The 20,636-nt window shown below is 42.8% G+C and overlaps 1 protein-coding gene and 1 long non-coding RNA gene across 4 annotated transcripts in view; one reads left to right on the top strand and one right to left on the bottom strand.

Moving 5' to 3' along the window:
• The window catches only part of plbd2 (phospholipase B domain containing 2), a 43,224-nt gene that overhangs the window by 15,950 nt on the left and 6,638 nt on the right, over positions 1-20,636 (top strand). The window contains exons 2-8 of the mRNA XM_084121436.1: positions 12,307-12,400; positions 12,508-12,666; positions 15,434-15,534; positions 16,438-16,652; positions 17,769-17,863; positions 19,735-19,895; positions 19,975-20,070. Of these exons, the coding sequence (XP_083977562.1) occupies positions 12,307-12,400; positions 12,508-12,666; positions 15,434-15,534; positions 16,438-16,652; positions 17,769-17,863; positions 19,735-19,895; positions 19,975-20,070 (921 nt within the window). The remainder of the gene's footprint in view (positions 1-12,306; positions 12,401-12,507; positions 12,667-15,433; positions 15,535-16,437; positions 16,653-17,768; positions 17,864-19,734; positions 19,896-19,974; positions 20,071-20,636) is intronic.
• On the bottom strand, positions 4,947-12,275 carry LOC311087928. Of its 3 annotated transcripts, none has more exons than XR_014607382.1 (4): positions 7,248-12,275; positions 6,708-7,158; positions 5,573-5,679; positions 4,947-5,460 (listed from the first exon to the last, which is right to left on the bottom strand). It is a non-coding gene; the product is annotated as an uncharacterized lncRNA (long non-coding RNA). The 3 variants fall into 3 exon arrangements; XR_014607383.1 differs by having other exon boundaries at positions 6,708-7,111; positions 7,248-12,273; XR_014607384.1 differs by lacking the exon at positions 7,248-12,275 and having other exon boundaries at positions 6,708-7,239.

The following is a 20,636-nucleotide window of genomic DNA, read 5'->3' as shown; positions in this document are numbered from 1 at the left end:
GGGGGTCCGTAAACCAGTCAGTATCTGGTGTGACCACCATCTGCCTCACGCAGTGCAACACATCTCCTTCACACTGAGTTGATCAGGTTGTTGATTGTGGCCTGTGGAATATTGGTTCACTCCTCTTCAATGGCTGTGCGAAGTTGCTGGATATTGACAGGACCTGGAACATGCTGTCGCATACGCCGATTCAGAGCATCCCAAACATGCTCAATGGGTGACATGTCCGGTGAGTGTGCTGGCCATGCAAGAACTGGGATGTTTTCAGCTTCCAGGAATTGTGTCCAGATCTTTGCAGAATGGGGCCGTGCATTATCATGCTGCGACATGAGGTGATGGTCGTGGATGAATGGCACAACAATGGGCCTCAGGATCTCGTCACGGTATCTCTGTGCATGCAATATGCCATCAATAAAATGCACCTGTGTAACATACACCTGCCCATACCATAACCCCACCGCCACCATGGGCCACTCGATCCACAACCCTGACATCAGCAAACCGCTCACCTACAGATGTTATACACACTGTCTGCCATCTGCCCTGTACAGTGAAAACCGGGATTCATCCGTGAAGAGCACACCTCTCCAAAGTGCCAGACGCCATTGAATGTGAGCATTTGCCCACTCAAGTCGTTTAAGACGACGAACTGCAGTCAGGTCGAGACCTTGATGAGGACGACGAGCATGCAGATTAGGGCTGTCAACTTTAGTCGTTTAGTCGACTAATCGGTCGATGCCGTCTTGGTCGACTGACATTCTCATTGGTCGACCAGTCGCATTTTTTTTTTTTTTTCACCAATAAAGAAATTTTCATTGATTTACTCCTTGATATTTATTCCTTTATAAGCAGTTATATATTACTGTATTCTAAATATAATTAGCCTATGTTTTATCCCCAACTTTAAATGCTTTAATTTAGGCTATTTTGTAACAGCGCCACAGTTTAGCGCACCACGTAGAACACTCGGGAACCGCACCTGTGGCTGGCTGCACTGCTGCTTCGCGCTCAGTAGTAATCTCTATGTGTCTGTCTGTCCGTTTGCATTTTGATTATTTCGAGAACCGTTCATCCAATCGACTTCACAAGGGAGTGCACGCAGTGTCGCATTTGGTGCAATATAGACAGACACGCGAGACGCGACACGTTCAGAATTAATAGTAAACTACAGAACAGCGCGAGTGGGAAGCGGCGCACCTCACGCGAGCAGGGCGGCTATATTCTCCGAGAACGGACACTGCACTAGTGATATAAAACGCACACAGTCTGTTAAAGCAATACTTTTAAGGTAGTCTAATATTTTTCTGACTAACAAATTACTGACACAGTAAAGGGTAGATTTAAATAAAGAAAAACGAAATTTAAACACAGAAAAAAATTAAATTTAAATAAAGAAAAACGAAATTTAAATAAAGAAAAACGAAATTTAAATAGGCCTAAAGAAAAACGAAATTTAAATAAAGAAAAACGAAATTAAGTTAGCCTAAATTAAAAACGAGATTAATTTAGATTGATAATAACGGGTAAAAAGTCTAATACATTTTGTTTCTATTATTCTATTTTCCACAATGTCAAAGCAACAGCAGCAATACAAGCTCAGACATGCACTTCGGTCCATACAAACTCCGCTGTTCTGGCTCTAGCCAGAGAACACTCCCGTTGCTGGAACACTCAGGCTCGGTTCTATTTCTAGCGTGCACGCGTTTTCCGCGTGGCTCGAGCTGCGCCTGAGACGCGTGTCTCACGCAGACAGTGTGCAAACTCCAACCTATTAACATGGGAGCCGAAATAAAAACAGACACCCAATGCAGCTGAGACTCTCACGCCAGCAGCCAGTGTGTCGCCGGCCTTATTCAAGCGCGAATGAGAACTGTTTCGCGGGGGATCCCAGGTGTCAATAAAAAAAAAAAAATTAAAAAAAAGTTTTTTCGTTGTTGTTTTATAAATGCTCTATGACAATTGTTTAATAAATGTTCAATCAAAATGCAAAACATCGCGTCTTTTTTTTTTTTTTTTTTTTTTCAGTCGACTAATCGTTGTGCAGGACAGGACTTTGGTCGACTAAGCATTTCTTTGGTTGAATACAGCCCTAATAAATATATATATATATATATATATATATATATATATATATATATATATATATATATATATATATATATATATATACTTAGGGTTCAGAGTATTTATTTTTTTCCCACATTAATGTCACGCATGTCTATAGTACAATTATGTGGTTTAATTTTTACAGTGTATACTTTTTTCTTGATATACCCCGAAAGAATGGAAGTGAAATGTGACAACATGCCCCATAGGAGGGGTTAATTGTAACATGACCATATGACAGATTAAAATGTTATCTGATTTAATCAAAAAAATATACAAGACAAACTTAAATATTTTCTCAAAAAAATACAATTATTAACTTTTTGCCATTTTTTTTAAATAATTAAAAATAAACAAAACTTTGAGTTTGACAATGAACATACAGCATAGATCAAACAGCTATACAGCATAGATCAAAACATAATAATAATGAATAATTTCTGAACACTGACTCTTTATGCACCTTTTTCTAATGTTTTCTCAATAGAATTCATAAAAGTATAGAACAGAATAGAATATAATAGTCCTAATAGAGGCTCAAGGTAACGCAGTGTGACAACATGCCCCGCCTGCACAACTGGGGTTTAAACCCAGCGAGTGTTTCTGCTGTCAGATCAGCATTAAAGGACTATCTCAACTGTTAAATAACAGATTGGAGATTCAAACAATATCAGATTTGTCTAATTTTAAATAAACACAAAAAATAGAGATGAAAAATTAACACAAGTAAGAAATGTACTTTTGCTGTGGTTAAATAAATGTTCAGTGATATCTTCCAAAGATTTCTGAATTTTGGTGCAATTTTTCCTCCATATAGTGTTGAAATGGCAACTAGTAAATACACTAAGTTTCGCCATGCTAGCATGTGTGGAAGTATTTAAGACAAGTGTGTGACAACTAGCCCCACATTACATTGTGCCCCGATCTCCCCTATATATATATATATATATATATATATATATACAGTGAGGAAAATAAGTATTTGAACACCCTGCTATTTTGCAAGTTCTCCCACTTGGAAATCATGGAGGGGTCTGAAATTGTCATCGTAGGTGCATGTCCACTGTGAGAGACATAATCTAAAAAAAAAAATCCAGAAATCACAATGTATGATTTTTTAACTATTTATTTGTATGATACAGCTGCAAATAAGTATTTGAACACCTGTCTATCAGCTAGAATTCTGACCCTCAAAGACCTGTTAGTCTGCCTTTAAAATGTCCACCTCCACTCCATTTATTATCCTAAATTAGATGCACCTGTTTGAGGTCGTTAGCTGCATAAAGACACCTGTCCACCCCATACAATCAGTAAGAATCCAACTACTAACATGGCCAAGACCAAAGAGCTGTCCAAAGACACTAGAGACAAAATTGTACACCTCCACAAGGCTGGAAAGGGCTACGGGGAAATTGCCAAGCAGCTTGGTGAAAAAAGGTCCACTGTTGGAGCAATCATTAGAAAATGGAAGAAGCTAAACATGACTGTCAATCTCCCTCGGACTGGGGCTCCATGCAAGATCTCACCTCGTGGGGTCTCAATGATCCTAAGAAAGGTGAGAAATCAGCCCAGAACTACACGGGAGGAGCTGGTCAATGACCTGAAAAGAGCTGGGACCACCGTTTCCAAGGTTACTGTTGGTAATACACTAAGACGTCATGGTTTGAAATCATGCATGGCACGGAAGGTTCCCCTGCTTAAACCAGCACATGTCAAGGCCCGTCTTGAGTTTGCCAATGACCATTTGGATGATCCAGAGGAGTCATGGGAGAAAGTCATGTGGTCAGATTGAGACCAAAATAGAACTTTTTGGTCAATTCCACTAAACGTGTTTGGAGGAAGAAGAATGATGAGTACCATCCCAAGAACACCATCCCTACTGTGAAGCATGGGGGTGGTAGCATCATGCTTTGGGGGTGTTTTTCTGCACATGGGACAGGGCGACTGCACTGTATTAAGGAGAGGATGACCGGGGCCATGTATTGCGAGATTTTGGGGAACAACCTCCTTCCCTCAGTTAGAGCATTGAAGATGGGTCGAGGCTGGGTCTTCCAACATGACAATGACCCGAAGCACACAGCCAGGATAACCAAGGAGTGGCTCTGTAAGAAGCATATCAAGGTTCTGGCGTGGCCTAGCCAGTCTCCAGACCTAAACCCAATAGAGAATCTTTGGAGGGAGCTCAAACTCCGTGTTTCTCAGCGACAGCCCAGAAACCTGACTGATCTAGAGAAGATCTGTGTGGAGGAGTGGGCCAAAATCCCTCCTGCAGTGTGTGCAAACCTGGTGAAAAACTACAGGAAACGTTTGACCTCTGTAATTGCAAACAAAGGCTACTGTACCAAATATTAACATTGATTTTCTCAGGTGTTCAAATACTTATTTGCAGCTGTATCATACAAATAAATAGTTAAAAAAATCATACATTGTGATTTCTGGATTTTTTTTTTTTTAGATTATGTCTCTCACAGTGGACATGCACCTACGATGACAATTTCAGACCCCTCCATGATTTCTAAGTGGGAGAACTTGCAAAATAGCAGGGTGTTCAAATACTTATTTTCCTCACTATATATATATATATATATATATATATATATATATATATATATATATATATATATATATATATATATATATATATATATAACAGGAAATGTACTGTAGGATCATATTCAAAACAGATAAAATAATCTCTACTATTTTTTTTTTTATTATGGGCAAAAAGTATACACTGCATTTAAAAATATGCATTTAAAAATATTCAAATACATCAATGAAAGGAGTAAAATATATCTAATATACTCTCTTCCTTTAGATGAATAATAACAATACAAGAATTGGAGATGGTTTGTGTTTTATTCCACTGGTCGGGGAACTGTGAGCGTTCACATGTTGAACAAAAGAGGACTGTGGGAAATCTCTCACATTTAGACCTTCAGAAGAAAAAACTCAACATGTTCACACTTCCTTTAAACACAACCATGGTGGTTTCTTTTCCTGAAACTAACCAACACTTAATCAACAAATCTAACAAAACAAACCATTAGTTATTTTTAGTCTTTGATACTCAATATTTTAATCAGTACAATTTTGAGCGGTTACAATCCTCCTGCATTAAACACTCAATAAAACTTCCGCACTGTTAAAACACTAAAGCTAAATAAGATGAAAAAACGGAACAAAACACTAAATAAAGGAAAACTGCCACTGAACAAAAACCAAACAGAAAGGAGAAACTGAAAATAAAAGAGAAAAAAGAACTAGACTAAAACACATCCGCTGGTCTTGAGTGATCATTATCCAGTGAGGCGCAGTCTTCAGAGGGAATGCTGGGTAATGATCCTCAATCATCTGTGGGAAAAACAACATCATTTCATAATTCAGTTTCGCAAACTGCCTAAATAATACCTCTATATAATAGTGTTTGAGAAGCACTGGACTGGTTTCTGTGGGAAGCACTCACTCTTTCTGAGACAGCAGCAGGTGATGGCGATGATGAGAGCGATAGCGACAAGGACACACCCTCCCCCCGATATTGCGCCAATGACTTCTGGAGTCATGCTTTCCCTGCTGGACAGATTATCAACAATGTGAAGCAACATGTTAAAGCATGCCGGAGGATATATCAAAGCTGCTCTTTTATCGGATCATTAAAACACTGTTAGTGCCGGTTCACAACCCTAACCCTTACAGTTTTTATTTTTATTTTTTATAATAATATAATTTATATAATGTAGTTTTAGTTGACTAAATGTCAGGGCATTTTACTGTAGTTTTAGTCAATGAAAACTGGTTAAATTGATAACGATTGGTTTGCTCACAATTATAATCACAGCAATTGTTGTTATTTGAGAAATAGATTTTTAATTATTGCACTTTCGCCTATAAGCACAAAACAATCTCTTGCCATCAGAAACGCACCAACGTTGGGACACTTTAACACGATTAAGACTGTTTTTTTAATTAATTGTTTTATTGTATTGTATTATTTTTATATTTGCGCTTTGGGTTTTAGAAAAGTGCATTATAAAAAAAATATATATATTATTATTAAGAGAATAATATATAGGCTATTGATCATATGAATTGAACAAGGAAAAAAATTCAACCTGAAATTTCTAATAGTAATTCCAAAAGTTCTAAATTGCACTAATACATTTCTATTAAAACACCAGCAAAAAGATTTGTATTGTCACACATAGGTGTATAATAGTTCTTTTAAAGGGTTAATTCACCCAAAAATGAAATTTCAGTCGTTATTTATTCACCCTCGTGTCGTTCCAAACCTGTAAGACTTTCGTTCATCTTCAGAACACAAGTTAAGATATTCTTGATGAAATCAGAGAGATTTCTGATCCCTCCATTGACAGTTACGCAACTACTACTGTGATGCTTCAGAAGGTTCATAAAGACATTGTTTTTCCAAATTTTCTAAAGAGACTCATTTTCTTTACATGATGAACAGATGCTTTTATTCACAAATAAAACAATAAGTGACCCAAAAATAAAAACGTTGTCCTCGTTGAAGATTAGCACAAGTTTATTGTAGCTGTTGTGTATAGCAAGGACATTAACAGACATTAGACAGAGAGACTTACAGCTGAGGTTGTGGTGATGGTGCCAGTAAACGCAGTCAGTGCCGCTCGTACCGTGATCCGCTGAAGCTGGAAGAGCTGGAGAAGAGAGACGCGTTTATAAAGATCTGATGAAGCTGGAAGAGCTGGAGAAGAGAGACGCGTTTATAAAGATCTGATGAAGCTGGAAGAGCTGGAGAAGAGAGACGCGTTTATAAAGATCCGCTGAAGCTGGAAGAGCTGGAGAAGAGAGACGCGTTTATAAAGATCTGATGAAGCTGGAAGAGCTGGAGAAGAGAGACGCGTTTATAAAGATCTGATGAAGCTGGAAGAGCTGGAGAAGAGAGACGCGTTTATAAAGATCCGCTGAAGCTGGAAGAGCTGGAGAAGAGAGACGTGTTTATAAAGATCCGCTGAAGCTGGAAGAGCTGGAGAAGAGAGACGCGTTTATAAAGATCTGATGAAGCTGGAAGAGCTGGAGAAGAGAGACGTGTTTATAAAGATCCGCTGAAGCTGGAAGAGCTGGAGAAGAGTTTATAAAGATTTCTTGTTAAGTTGTCACACCTCAGTCCCGTTCTCGAAACGGAGATTCTCACACCAGCGCTGATTCTCTGCAGCTTTGCGGCTGGTTTTGCACTAAACAGAGATGTGGGTGTTTTTTGACTCTTAAAACTGACGTGTTGAAAACAACTACCTTTTATTTCTTAACACATCTATGTGTCTAGATAAGGACAACACATTTAGTGTTACTTTTAACTCAACCAGCGTGTTATTCCTCTTAACATGTCCTGAACCCCCCTGTTTAAGGCTGGTGAATAGCCGTGTTTCTCCTGTCGGCCAGTGCGAGCCAGGGCTTTAAACGGGCTGATAGCCTCGCACCTGGAGCACGGGCCCAAAACCACTCTGCGCTTCCACCGTCAGGCGCTTCACTGGAACAACGTCACACAAACCCATCATTTCACCAACAAGTGGAAGTTTTATCAGAAAACGAATCAGAAGGAAATCACTGGAAACTAGCGAGATCGCAAAATGAACATGATAAAAGCGACCATTTGTTGGCATTTTTTGCTAAAATATTTAAAACCCAAGCATTGATGTTTTACCACAGGTTTACAATAAAATACATTGATCATAAGGAATTAACTTGTCAAGATTGCACATTAGTCACACAGAAATAAAGTGTTATTTACCGTTAAATCACAAAAGTACTTATTGAGTCGTGTCTGTTTCTGTTTATTTGTAGTCACAGGACAGTAGCTATAGTTGCTATTTAAATCTTAATTAGAAAGAACGATCACTTCTACAAATATGCCACCAAAAATACGCCCTGAGGAGCTTTAGCACTCTCTCCCAGTACCGTTATATTATCAGTCAGAGAAACAGAGGGAGCTCCTGAAAAACCTTGGTTGCTTTATTTTATGACATATGCGGAGCTAAATATGGATATCAGACAGTCCGGTATAAAGAGACGAGATGCACTGATAGATAAAATAAAAGCATGATTGGGATTAGACTATATGATTTGTCTGATTTCTTCAAGCGGTCATATTTACCATGTTTACTATAGTAATGGTTAGCGCACATAATAGTCTTTTGCATCGCATAGAAATATTTCTGCCTTATCCTTATGCGCCAGAGAAATGAGGGCGCCGCCATCTTTAGAATATTGTCTTTGAACTTCCGTTTTTGCGGTCTCTCTGTATATTCCTATGGCATTGCTGTCCAGGAGTAATTAGCTTTTGAAGTGGATTTACTTAATATAAAGTTAACTAAAGTTAACGAAAGTTATCATGAGGATTGTAATGTTTAAACCAGATGTCTTAACAAATGTCAGTAGACCGCGAAAATTTTAAAACGAGCCGTTCATTCATAAATACGCAAGATCGCAGTGAAAATAAAACCGGAAGTCAAAAGACAACGAGCGCAGCGCTGAAAAGGGGCGGAGCTACATAAGGTCTATACAGTGTTCAGAATCCACATTGTTAAAAGTCTTTAATGCTGATGTTAGCTGGTATATGGACTCATCCGGCGCTGGCGTCTCCTGACTCGGGTGAACTCCGCCTCTGTTCGTAATCACTCCTCTAGCCCGAGCTGGCCTGCTTTGGACCAAGGTATTCGGCGGGCCAGAAACCCCTGGCCGTTGGCCCAGAGGAAGCCCTGACGAGGCCTGATCAAGCCCCGGGAGTGACAGTGTAAACAAGACTGGCCCTGGAACGCGTACTAGCAGCTCGTTTTAGGCCAGACAGTGGAAATGCGGCTACTCACACATCAGAACTGAAAAACTGGAAAAGTGGGAGAGTAGAGGGCGGGAAGAGGAGACAACAACCAATAAAACACAGACTTGCAACACACTCATTATACAGATACATGAATATTAAAATGAGGGCAACTTGATGTATTTAAAAATATAACCCTATATGACAGCAAACTCCCAAAACGAGGGAGAAACGCGGAAGAACATTTAAAAGGTCTAATAATATATTAATTCTATTTACGAGCACTACAGTGAACAAACGACACGTGTCAGTTTAACAGTTTAACTCTCCCCCCCCATCATGATTGGACACGCCCCCTACTGCAGATTGGCTCACTCCCCCATCACGAGTGGACACGCCCCCTACTGCTGATTGGCTCCCTCCCCCATCACGAGTGGACACGCCCCCTACTGCTGATTGGCTCACTCTCTCTCCCCCATCATGAATGGACACGCCCCCTACTGCTAAGTGGCTCATTGTCTCTCCCCCATCACGATTGGACACGCCCTCTACTGCTGATTGGCTCACTCTCTCTCTCCCCCATCACGAGTGGACACGCCCCCTACTGCTGATTGGCTCACTCTCTCTCCCCCATCATGAATGGACACGCCCCCTACTGCTAATTGGCTCATTGTCTCTCCCCCATCACGATTGGACACTCCCTCTACTGCTGATTGGCGCACTCTCTCTCTCTACCATCACGAGTGGACATGCCCCCTACAGCTTATTGGCTCACACTCTCTCCCCCACATCATGAGTGGACACGCCCCCTACTGCTGATTGGCTCACTGTCTCCCCCATCATGAGTGGACACGCCCCCTACTGCTGATTGGCTCACTCTCTCTCTCCCATCATGAGTGGACACGCCCCCTACTGCTGATTGGCTCACTCTCTCTCCCCCATCACGAGTGGACACGCCCCCTACTGCTGATTGGCTCACTCTCTCTCCCCCATCATGAATGGACACGCCCCCTACTGCTAATTGGCTCATTGTCTCTCCCCCATCACGATTGGACACGCCCTCTTCTGCTGATTGGCTCACTCTCTCCCATCATGAGTGGACACGCCCCCTACTGCTGATTGGCTCACTCTCTCTCCCCCATCACGAGTGGACGCCCCCTACTGCTGATTGGCTCACTCTCTCTCCCCCATCATGAATGGACACGCCCCCCTACTGCTAATTGGCTCATTGTCTCTCCCCCATCACGATTGGACACGCCCTCTACTGCTGATTGGCTCACTCTCTCTCTCCCCCATCACGAGTGGACATGCCCCCTATAGCTGATTGGCTCACTCACTCTCTCCCCCATCACGATTGGACATGCCCCCTACAGCTTATTGGCTCACTCTCTCTCTCCCCCATCACGAGTGGACATGCCCCCTACAGCTGATTGGCTCACTCTCTCTCCCCCATCATGAATGGACACGCCCCCTACTGCTAATTGGCTCATTGTCTCTCCCCCATCACGATTGGACACGCCCTCTACTGCTGATTGGCTCACTCTCTCTCTCCCCTATCACGATTGGACATGCCCCCTACAGCTTATTGGCTCACTCTCTCTCTCCCCCATCACGAGTGGACATGCCCCCTATAGCTGATTGGCTCACTCACTCTCTCCCCCATCACGATTGGACATGCCCCCTACAGCTTATTGGCTCACTCTCTCTCTCCCCCATCACGGGTGGACATGCCCCCTACAGCTGATTGGCTCACTCTCTCTCCCCCATCATGAATGGACACGCCCCCTACTGCTAATTGGCTCATTGTCTCTCCCCCATCACGATTGGACACGCCCTCTACTGCTGATTGGCTCACTCTCTCTCTCCCCTATCACGATTGGACACGCCCTCTACTGCTGATTGGCTCACTCTCTCTCTCCCCTATCACGATTGGACACGCCCTCTACTGCTGATTGGCTCACTCTCTCTCCCCCATCATGAATGGACACACCCCCTACTGCTAATTGGCTCATTGTCTCTCCCCCATCACGATTGGACACGCCCTCTACTGCTGATTGGCTCACTCTCTCTCTCCCCTATCACGATTGGACACGCCCTCTACTGCTGATTGGCTCACTCTCTCTCTCCCCTATCACGATTGGACACGCCCTCTACTGCTGATTGGCTCACTCTCTCTCCCCCATCATGAATGGACACACCCCCTACTGCTAATTGGCTCATTGTCTCTCCCCCATCACGATTGGACACGCCCTCTTCTGCTGATTGGCTCACTCTCTCTCTCCCATCATGAGTGGACACGCCCCCTACTGCTGATTGGCTCACTCTCTCTCCCCCATCATGAGTGGACACGCCCCCTACTGCTGATTGACTCACTCTCTCTCCCCCATCATGAATGGACACGCCCCCCTACTGCTAATTGGCTCATTGTCTCGCCCCCATCACGATTGGACACGCCCTCTACTGCTGATTGGCTCACTCTCTCTCTCCCCCATCACGAGTGGACATGCCCCCTACAGCTTATTGGCTCACTCTCTCTCCCCCATCACGAGTGGACACGCCCCCTACAGCTGATTGGCTCACTCACTCTCTCCCCCATCACGATTGGACATGCCCCCTACAGCTTATTGGCTCACTCTCTCTCTCCCCCATCACGAGTGAACATGCCCCCTACAGCTGATTGGCTCACTCTCTCTCCCCCATCATGCATGGACACGCCCCCTACTGCTAATTGGCTCATTGTCTCTCCCCCATCACGATTGGACACGCCCTCTACTGCTGATTGGCTCACTCTCTCTCTCCCCTATCACGATTGGACACGCCCTCTACTGCTGATTGGCTCACACTCTCTCCCCCATCACGAGTGGACACGCCCCCCACTGCTGATTGACTCACTCTGTCTCCCCCATCATGAGTGGACACGCCCCCTAGAGCTGATTGGCTAACTCTCCTCCCCTTCATGAGTGGACACGCCCTCTAAAGCTGATTGGCTACAAGTATGTTGCTCTGTGCGGCCCATTTCTCAGAAATCGCTTACTGCTCCTTTAACAGGTTTTAGCATTTTCTCTGCACATGGATGTGGTCCGGCAACGTGCTCCACTTTAATAACTCCACTTTATTAACTCCATAAACTTAAATGCTAAATGCTATATGAGGCAAGCCCAGAGATGCTTATAAGTGGACATGAAGAGAGACATTGAAGAGAGAGTTGTCTTACAAACAATACACGCTGCCTCTGTCGACGGCGGTTATGTTAAAATTGCAGAACGAGTCTTTGGTTGCTGTAATGCTAATTTGGTCCAAAATAGCGGAAAGTAAACATGCGTGAGATGAAGAATTGCATTATTTCTGTGTAGATGACAGTAACACGGCTTTGTATTGATGTGTGTGTGTGTGTGTGTGTGTGTCAGGTGGGCGTATCTGGAGGTCAGCACCAGTGGCGTCTATAATGACTCTCTGCAGGCGTATGCGGCGGGACTCGTGGAGGCCTCCGTCACCTCACAGGTGCACGTCTAATCCATCACAACAGAGATCAGAAACACAGCGTGCTCTTCATGACAGACAGCAGAGTCCATGAGTGTAAGTGAGCTAACGTCTTCTGTGTGCCGCAGCTGATCTACCAGCACTGGATGAACACACTGATGGGTTACTGTGAGCCGTCCGCTCGTGACGCCGGCTACTGTCAGCGGCTCAAAGACTACATCAGCACTAACCTGCAGTGGCTCAATCAGCAGATGGACACGCACGCCGACTCGCCGTACTGGCATCAGGTGCGTGAAGAAGAGTTCTCCAAACACCGCTTCTTACAGGGGGGGTGTGTGTGTGTGTCGTCACCGTCGGCCGGAGCCGAGTGGAAGCTTTTTTTTCAGCGTAAAAAACACATCTAAAACAGAAAAGAGCTTTGAGATCGACTGTATAAATAGATTTGACAAGAAATCTTTACAGACCGCTGAAAGCTGCAGAACAGAAGCACATGGATCGCTGCAATTCACAGAAACCCCAGGCAGAGAAAGCTGGATTTGCAGTTTTCATTGTGTATCAATATGCTGAATTTAGGGGTAAAATCATACATTATATATTGTATTGACAACTCATCAATTAAATATTTACAATCGTATATTTTGCATAATTGGATGTTTTTAAATAAACACTGACAAAAAACTATACAAGTTTTAGAGCAGGACAATATGATGATATACATAGCATTAATATAAGTGATCACATGGTTTTAGATCTATATATTATTTTTATAAAGCGTTCACAGGCAAATTTGCTTTATTTATTTCCCCGGCGTCGGAATCAGGCACAAATAAATGTCTGGAAACACGATTCCTGCTGCATGTCAATATCCATGATCACTGGATCTTTGGTAAGTTGTTAGGAACACTATATCGAGTCCAACCATTAGTTTAAACTGATAATCGTTTGTTTCACTCAGTCCGGATGGACAATCCGGATGAGGGAGTGTGTTCCCATGGGAAAGTGACATCAATGCATACCCTGTATTAGACCTTAGGCTTGCTCTCTGTGTAAACATTACACCCTTAATGACATCTATTACCTTGATCACCTACTGACAGCAGTATGTCATTACTAATTGGTCTTCCTACTTGCATTAATTTGCATACTGATGAGTGATTGGTTGCTCTTGCATCAGTGTCACATGACAATGATAAAGCATCTCTCATGCACTAGTGAAGCCTGCAGGACTGCTTCTTCTGGTTCATGGCCTGTTCTCTCTCAGGTCCTCTTCTGGTTCATGGCCTGTTCTCTCTCAGGTCCTCTTCTTCTGGTTCATGGCCTGTTCTCTCTCAGGTCCTCTTCTTCTGGTCCATGGCCTGTTCTCTCTCCGGTCCTCTTCTGGTTCATGGCCTGTTCTCTCTCAGGTCCTCTTCTGGTTAATGGCCTGTTCTCTCTCAGGTCCTCTTCTTCTGGTCCATGGCCTATTCTCTCTCAGGTCCTCTTCTGGTTCATGGCCTGTTCTCTCTCAGGTCCTCTTCTGGTTCATGGCCTGTTCTCTCTCAGGTCCGCTTCTAGTTCTTGGCCTGTTCTCTTTTAGGTCCGCTTCTGGTTCATGGCCTGTTCTCTCTCAGGTCCTCTTCTTCTGGTTCATGGCCTGTTCTCTCTCAGGTCCTATTCTGGTTCATGGCCTGTTCTCTCTCAGGTCCGCTTCTAGTTCTTGGCCTGTTCTCTTTTAGGTCCGCTTCTGGTTCATGGCCTGTTCTCTCTCAGGTCCTCTTCTTCTGGTTCATGGCCTGTTCTCTCTCAGGTCCTCTTCTTCTGGTTCATGGCCTGTTCTCTCTCAGGTCCACTTCTTCTGGTTCATGGCCTGTTCTCTCTCAGGTCCTCTTCTTCTGGTTCATGGCCTGTTCTCTCTCAGGTCCTCTTCTGGTTCATGGCCTGTTCTCTCTCAGGTCCTCTTCTGGTCCATGGCCTGTTCTCTCTCAGGTCCTCTTCTGGTTCATGGCCTGTTCTCTCTCAGGTCCTCTTCATCTGGTTCATGGCCTGTTCTCTCTCAGGTCCTCTTCTGGTTCATGGCCTGTTCTCTCTCAGGTCCGCTTCTAGTTCTTGGCCTGTTCACTTTTAGGTCCGCTTCTGGTTCATGGCCTGTTCTCTCTCAGGTCCTCTTCTGGTTCTTGGCCTGTTCTCTCTCAGGTCCTCTTCTGGTTCATTACCTGTTCTCTCTCAGTCCACTTCTTCTGGTTCATGGCCTGTTCTCTTTCAGGTCCTCTTCTGGTTCATGGCCTGTTCTCTCTCAGGTCCTCTTCTTCTGGTTCATGGCCTGTTCTCTCTCAGGTCCTCTTCTGGTTCATGGCCTGTTCTCTCTCAGGTCCGCTTCTAGTTCTTGGCCTGTTCTCTTTTAGGACCGCTTCTGGTTCATGGCCTGTTCTCTCTAAGGTCCTCTTCTGGTTCATGGCCTGTTCTCTCTCAGGTCCTCTTCTGGTTCATGGCCTGTTCTCTCTCAGGTCCGCTTCTAGTTCTTGGCCTGTTCACTTTTAGGTCCGCTTCTGGTTCATGGCCTGTTCTCTCTCAGGTCCTCTTCTGGTTCTTGGCCTGTTCTCTCTCAGGTCCTCTTCTGGTTCATTACCTGTTCTCTCTCAGTCCACTTCTTCTGGTTCATGACCTGTTCTCTCTCAGGTCCTCTTCTTCTGGTCCATGGCCTATTCTCTCTCAGGTCCTCGTCTGGTTCATGGCCTGTTCTCTCTCAGGTCCTCTTCTTCTTGTTCATGGCCTGTTCTCTCTCAGGTCCTCTTCTTCTGGTTCATGGCCTGTTCTCTCTCCGGTCCTCTTCTTGTTCAAGGCCTGTTCTCTCTTAGGTCCTCTTCTTCTAGTTCATGGCCTGTTCTCTCTCATGTCCTCTTCTGGTTCATGGCCTGTTCTTTCTCAGGTCCTCTTCTTCTGGTTCATGGCCTGTTCTCTCCCAGGTCCTCTTCTTCTGGTTCATGGCCTGTTCTCTCTCAGGTCCTCTTCTTCTGGTTCATGGCCTGTTCTCTCTCAGGTTCTCTTCTTCTGGTCATCTTCTTCTTCTTCTCTCAGGTCCGCCTGTCTCTGCTGCAGCTGCAGGGATTGGAGGACGGCTACAACGGGAAGGTGGAGTTCCCCTCCGGAAGCCTCTCCATCAACCCCTTCGGCTTCCTGTGAGTATAGCCATGCTTTTTTCCCCTTTAGTCCATGTGCAAAATGTCATGTTGTTGTCGTATTATTATTATTATTATTATTATTATTATTAGGGGTTCAAGCGTGTAGTGCTGAAACCCTATTGTAATTGTAAAATTACATTCTCCCCTAAAAGTGATCGGGCAGAGCAAACCGTAAGTCGTAGAGACTTGAAACTTTGAGGGCTGGTAGTGCTCACACCGCCTACATCGTCACCAAGGCCCGCCCTGATCGGCCAGACGGGGCGCTACAGCGCTACAAAGTACGAAAGATTACAGAAAGATTCTCTGGAGTCTGACTGTCAATAATTATCATAGAAAATTAGAAATTTTGATTCACTGTCGCTAAGGGGTGGCAAAATATTCGAAGTGGGAGGAGCCACTTTTAGTAAAATGGCTATAACTCAAAAAGGAAATGAGATATTTTCACCAAACTTGGCACACATATGTAAGAACTCCATCTGACGTCACAGTAAAAATAAATGTGGCGATTGGCCACTCGGTGGCGCTATAAAATTGAAAAGGCATGAAAATTGTCATAACTATGCTACCGTTAGTCCAGTTGACTTGGAAATTGGCATGCCGTTTCTTTGTGCGAGCTGCCATGATTGTCTATGCCGTACATTGACGGGTCTCAAAAAACATGGCCATTGGCCAATAAATTATCGTGGACTGTTAAAAACTTTAAATCCACATATTTCCTATGGTAAATTTACTGTATTGGCTGTAAATGTTCATCTGCATCTATTATGTAAGTGGTTACATGCTTGCTAATAATAATAATATCTTTTTTATGCATGTGCTTAAAGGCCTTAAACCGCTTGAACCCCGATAATTGCTGCTTGCAGCTATATTTATTATTATTATCATTGCATGTGCGCTCAGCCTGTTCCAGATGGGAGGAGACCTGGAGGACCTGGAGTCTGCGCTCAACAGATCGAGCCGGACTCGGGCCGTGGGCTCTGGCTCCTGCTCCGCTCTCATCAAAGTGCTTCCGGGCTGCCAGGACCTGCTGGTGTCACATGACACGTGGAACACCTACCAGTCCATGCTGCGGATCCTGAAGAGATACAGTTTCGCGTACCGCACATCTCCCACAGGCGAGAAATGTTCACAGACACACACACTCCTTTTTCTATCCTATTATACTACATTGTAAAAAAAACAGCAGCTGTGGTTGTCAAAAAAGTGTACCGTAAAAAATACGGTAGCAACATTTTAGGTTTTATAGACTTAAATTTACAGTAAAAAAACTTAATTCATTATATAATGTTAATTTACTTTATTAAGTTCCTATATCTGTTTTGTACCATTGTAATATGCTGACAACAACCAATCACAGTGGTGGAGAGTCACATGATCAAACAAAGCTCATCGCAAACCGCTTTTCCACACGCTGAGGAAGTGTCATACACACAAACACTAAACACCATCATTGTTACACACATGAAATTTAAAAAATGCAATAAACATTCATTTAACAACATTACATGTAACATAAAACCCTAATGTACATAACTGATTAGAAAAAAAACTAAGTAAAACTATGAAGAAACTTAGTTATTTCAACAAAAATGTATCAAATGTGAAGTGTCACGCAGGGAATTATGGAAATGTCAATTTAAGGTTTTTCACTGTAAATTATTCAATGATTTGTTCGGTCCCACTTTATATCAAGTGGCTTTAATTACTATGTACTAACATTGAAATTAATAATTTGATACAGTGGACTTATTGTGTACATGCATGTTTTTACACTGTACTTATATTTTAAAAATACCTGCATGTAATTACAGCTGTAATTAATTTATGTAATTACATTTGTACCTTAACCCACCCTTAAACCTTGCCATACCAGCACACCTGTCCCTGACCTTACCTGTATCACACTTCAGTAGCAGCACACGTGATTTATAATACAACATCAACACAATAAGTACATTGTACCTACTTTTCGATGTAAGTACATAGTACTTAAAGCCACTTAATATAAAGTGGGACTATTTGTTCTTTTTCACGTCCAAAAACTTAAATTTAACAGTATTTACTGTAAAATGTACGGTAAGATCTATAAGTTATCCACCGTATATAGTTCGGAAACTTTCTGATAATCAATTTTACAGTTTTTCACAGTAGCATTTGCCTTTTACCGTTAAAATTAGGATAATGTTTTACAGTGTATATAATATGTAATGCATGCATCACTGTTCCTGCAGGAAAGGTGACTATTCCCGGGAAAACGCAGGTGTTTTCCTCCTATCCTGGCAGTATTTTCTCAGGCGATGACTTTTATTTGCTCAGCAGTGGTTTGGTGAGACTCTTTAAAACTATTATCTTTTGGGTGGAGCAGTGTTTATTTCTCATTACACGGCTCTGTGGAATGCTTGACTCTGATTGGTCAATCACACATCCAGCCGTATGATATTCCCAGATAACACCAGAAAACTTTGGTGAGGTAATAAAATATTAAAACTCAGTCGAATCAATATTTTGTGTACAGTTATTTAATTACACCATCCAGTATCGTGGACTCGCTCTCTCTCGTTTCATACAAACGCAGCGGCGGCCATTTTGTGGCTATTGTTTTTTACACTGTTGGATCATAAGATACAAACAGGTATGATTTTAAAACAGTGTAATCTGAAATCAATATCTCTGATCTCCATAATTATTTATGTGGTGAAATGCTGTGTAATAAGTGTTATGCCTGTAAACCGTATCTCTGAAATGTCCGTCTAGTTTGATCTTGCGGCGCTGAAACTGCTCTCTCCGCGGAAGCTTTGCTGTAAAGAGCTGATAACATATTTATACTCAGATCAATATTTTATCTAATTATTTACTTATGTGGCAAGTATCCGTGTAATAAGAGGAATAATGTACAAAAAGCCAGTTGTTCTCTGTGTGTGTGTGTGTTATCTCAGAATAAACCCCCTTCAGGTGTGTGTGTGTGTGTGTGTGTGTGTGTGTATTATCTCAGAATAAACCCCCTTCAGGTGTGTGTTTGTGTGTGTGTGTGTGTGTGTGTGTGTCATCTCAGAATAAACCCCTTCAGGTGTTTGTGTGTGTGTGTGTGATCTCAGAATAAACCCCCTTCCGGTGTGTGTGTGTGTGTGTGTGTGTGTGTGTGATCTCAGAATAAACCCCCTTCCGGTGTGTGTTTGTGTGTGTGTGTGTGTGTGTGTGTGTGTGTACGTTATCTCAGAATAAACCCCCTTCAGGTGTGTGTTTGTGTGTGTGTGTGTGTTATCTCAGAATAAACCCCCTTCCGGTGTGTGTTTGTGTGTGTGTGTGTGTGTGTGTGTTATCTCAGAATAAACCCCCTTCAGGTGTTTGTGTTTGTGTGTGTGTGTGTGTGTGTGATGTATCTGATATGAATAAAATGTGTTGAATTATAATGGAAAGGATTATTATTATTATTATTACCTCTTCTTTATATGTCTGAAACCTAAAATAAACAGTATGAACACTGAAAAGTTGTGATATATGACAGCTCAGAGCGCGCCTGTCTCTGGCTAAATTCAACATTTGAATTTAGCAGTTGATCATACGCTCCAGGGACCAGCCTGGACTGATTACACCGGTGTGATCGTACGTGCGAAAGGCTTAAAAACAAGAAATTTTATGACACAAAATTTTGAAATGTAGGCTTAAATCAAACTCAGAATTTTAATTCAGATTCTGTATTTATATATATATATATATATAGAGAGAGAGAGAGGGGTGGGGAAAAGGGGTGTGTGATCTCAGAATAAACCCCCTTCGTGTGTGTGTGTGTGTGTGTGTGTGTGTGAGATCTCAGAATAAACCCCCTTCGTGTGTGTGTGTGTGTGTGTGTGTGTGTGTGTGTGTGTGTGATCTCAGAATAAACCCCCTTCGTGTGTGTGTGTGTGTGTGTGTGTGTGTGTGTGTGTGTGTGTGTGTGTGTGTGTGTGTGTGTGTGTGTGTGTGTGTGAGAGATCTCAGAATAAACCCCCTTTGTGTGTGTGTGTGTGTGTGTGTGTGATCTCAGATTAAACCCCTTCAGGTGTGTGTGTGTGTGTGTGTGTGTGTGTGTGTGATCTCAGAATAAACCCTTCAGGCTGATGAAGACCTGATCCTGATCACTCTGTCGGGTTTGTTCTGAGATAACGACCGGCTGGACCTACATTATCTCTTACTGAACGTTAGTTTGTTTTCGCTCAGGTAACTTTGGAAACCACGATTGGCAACAGTAACCCGGATCTGTGGAGGTTTGTGCGTCCCCGCGACGCTGTCATGGAGTGGCTGAGGAACATCGTGGCCAACCGGCTGGCGGACAGCGGCCCGGCGTGGGCCGACCTCTTCAGCAGACACAACAGCGGAACGTGAGACTCTCTCAGTGCATCTCATTAAATGAGCACTCGTTAATGAAAGCCGGTGATCAAACTACATTGTGATGGCCAGGTACAACAACCAGTGGATGGTGGTCGACTACAAGCTGTTTGTCCCGGGAAAGGGATACACACAACTAGGGCTCTTCACAGTCCTGGAGCAGATCCCGTAAGCATCCGTGTTCTCTTAAAGTCACAGTACTGAGGGAGATTGCTTCACTTTATAACCATTATGGAATTAAGAACGCCACACTGGCAGTCAACAGTCTGGGATAATTAAGATCATTTAATGTTTCTGAAAGAGTCTCTTCTGCTCACCAAAGCTGCTTTTATTTGATCAAAAATACTGTAAAAATAGTGAAATATTATTATAATGTAAATCATCTGTTCTCTATGTGAATATACAGTAAAGTGTAATTTATTCCTGTGATCAAAGCTGAATTTTCAGCATCATTACTCCAGTCTTCAGTGTCACATGATCCTTCAGAAATCACTCTAATGATGATTTGATGCTCATCATACTTATGGAGTAATGAAGTGAAAATTCAGCTTTGATCACAGGAATAAATTACACTTTACTGTATATTCACATAGAAAACAGCTGATTTACATTATAATAATATTTCACTATTTTTACAGTATCTTTGATCAAGAAGAGAGCAGAAGAGACTCTTTCAGAAACATTAAATGATCTGAACTAATTCAAATGAGAAATTCCTATTTACATGATTAAGC

Source organism: Abramis brama (genome assembly GCF_963993115.1).
Source record: "Abramis brama genome assembly, chromosome: 8".
NCBI classification, from domain to species: Eukaryota; Metazoa; Chordata; class Actinopteri; order Cypriniformes; family Leuciscidae; genus Abramis; species Abramis brama.
The sequence above is the reverse complement of the archived record's forward strand: the minus strand, read 5'-3'. Positions and strand labels throughout refer to the sequence as shown.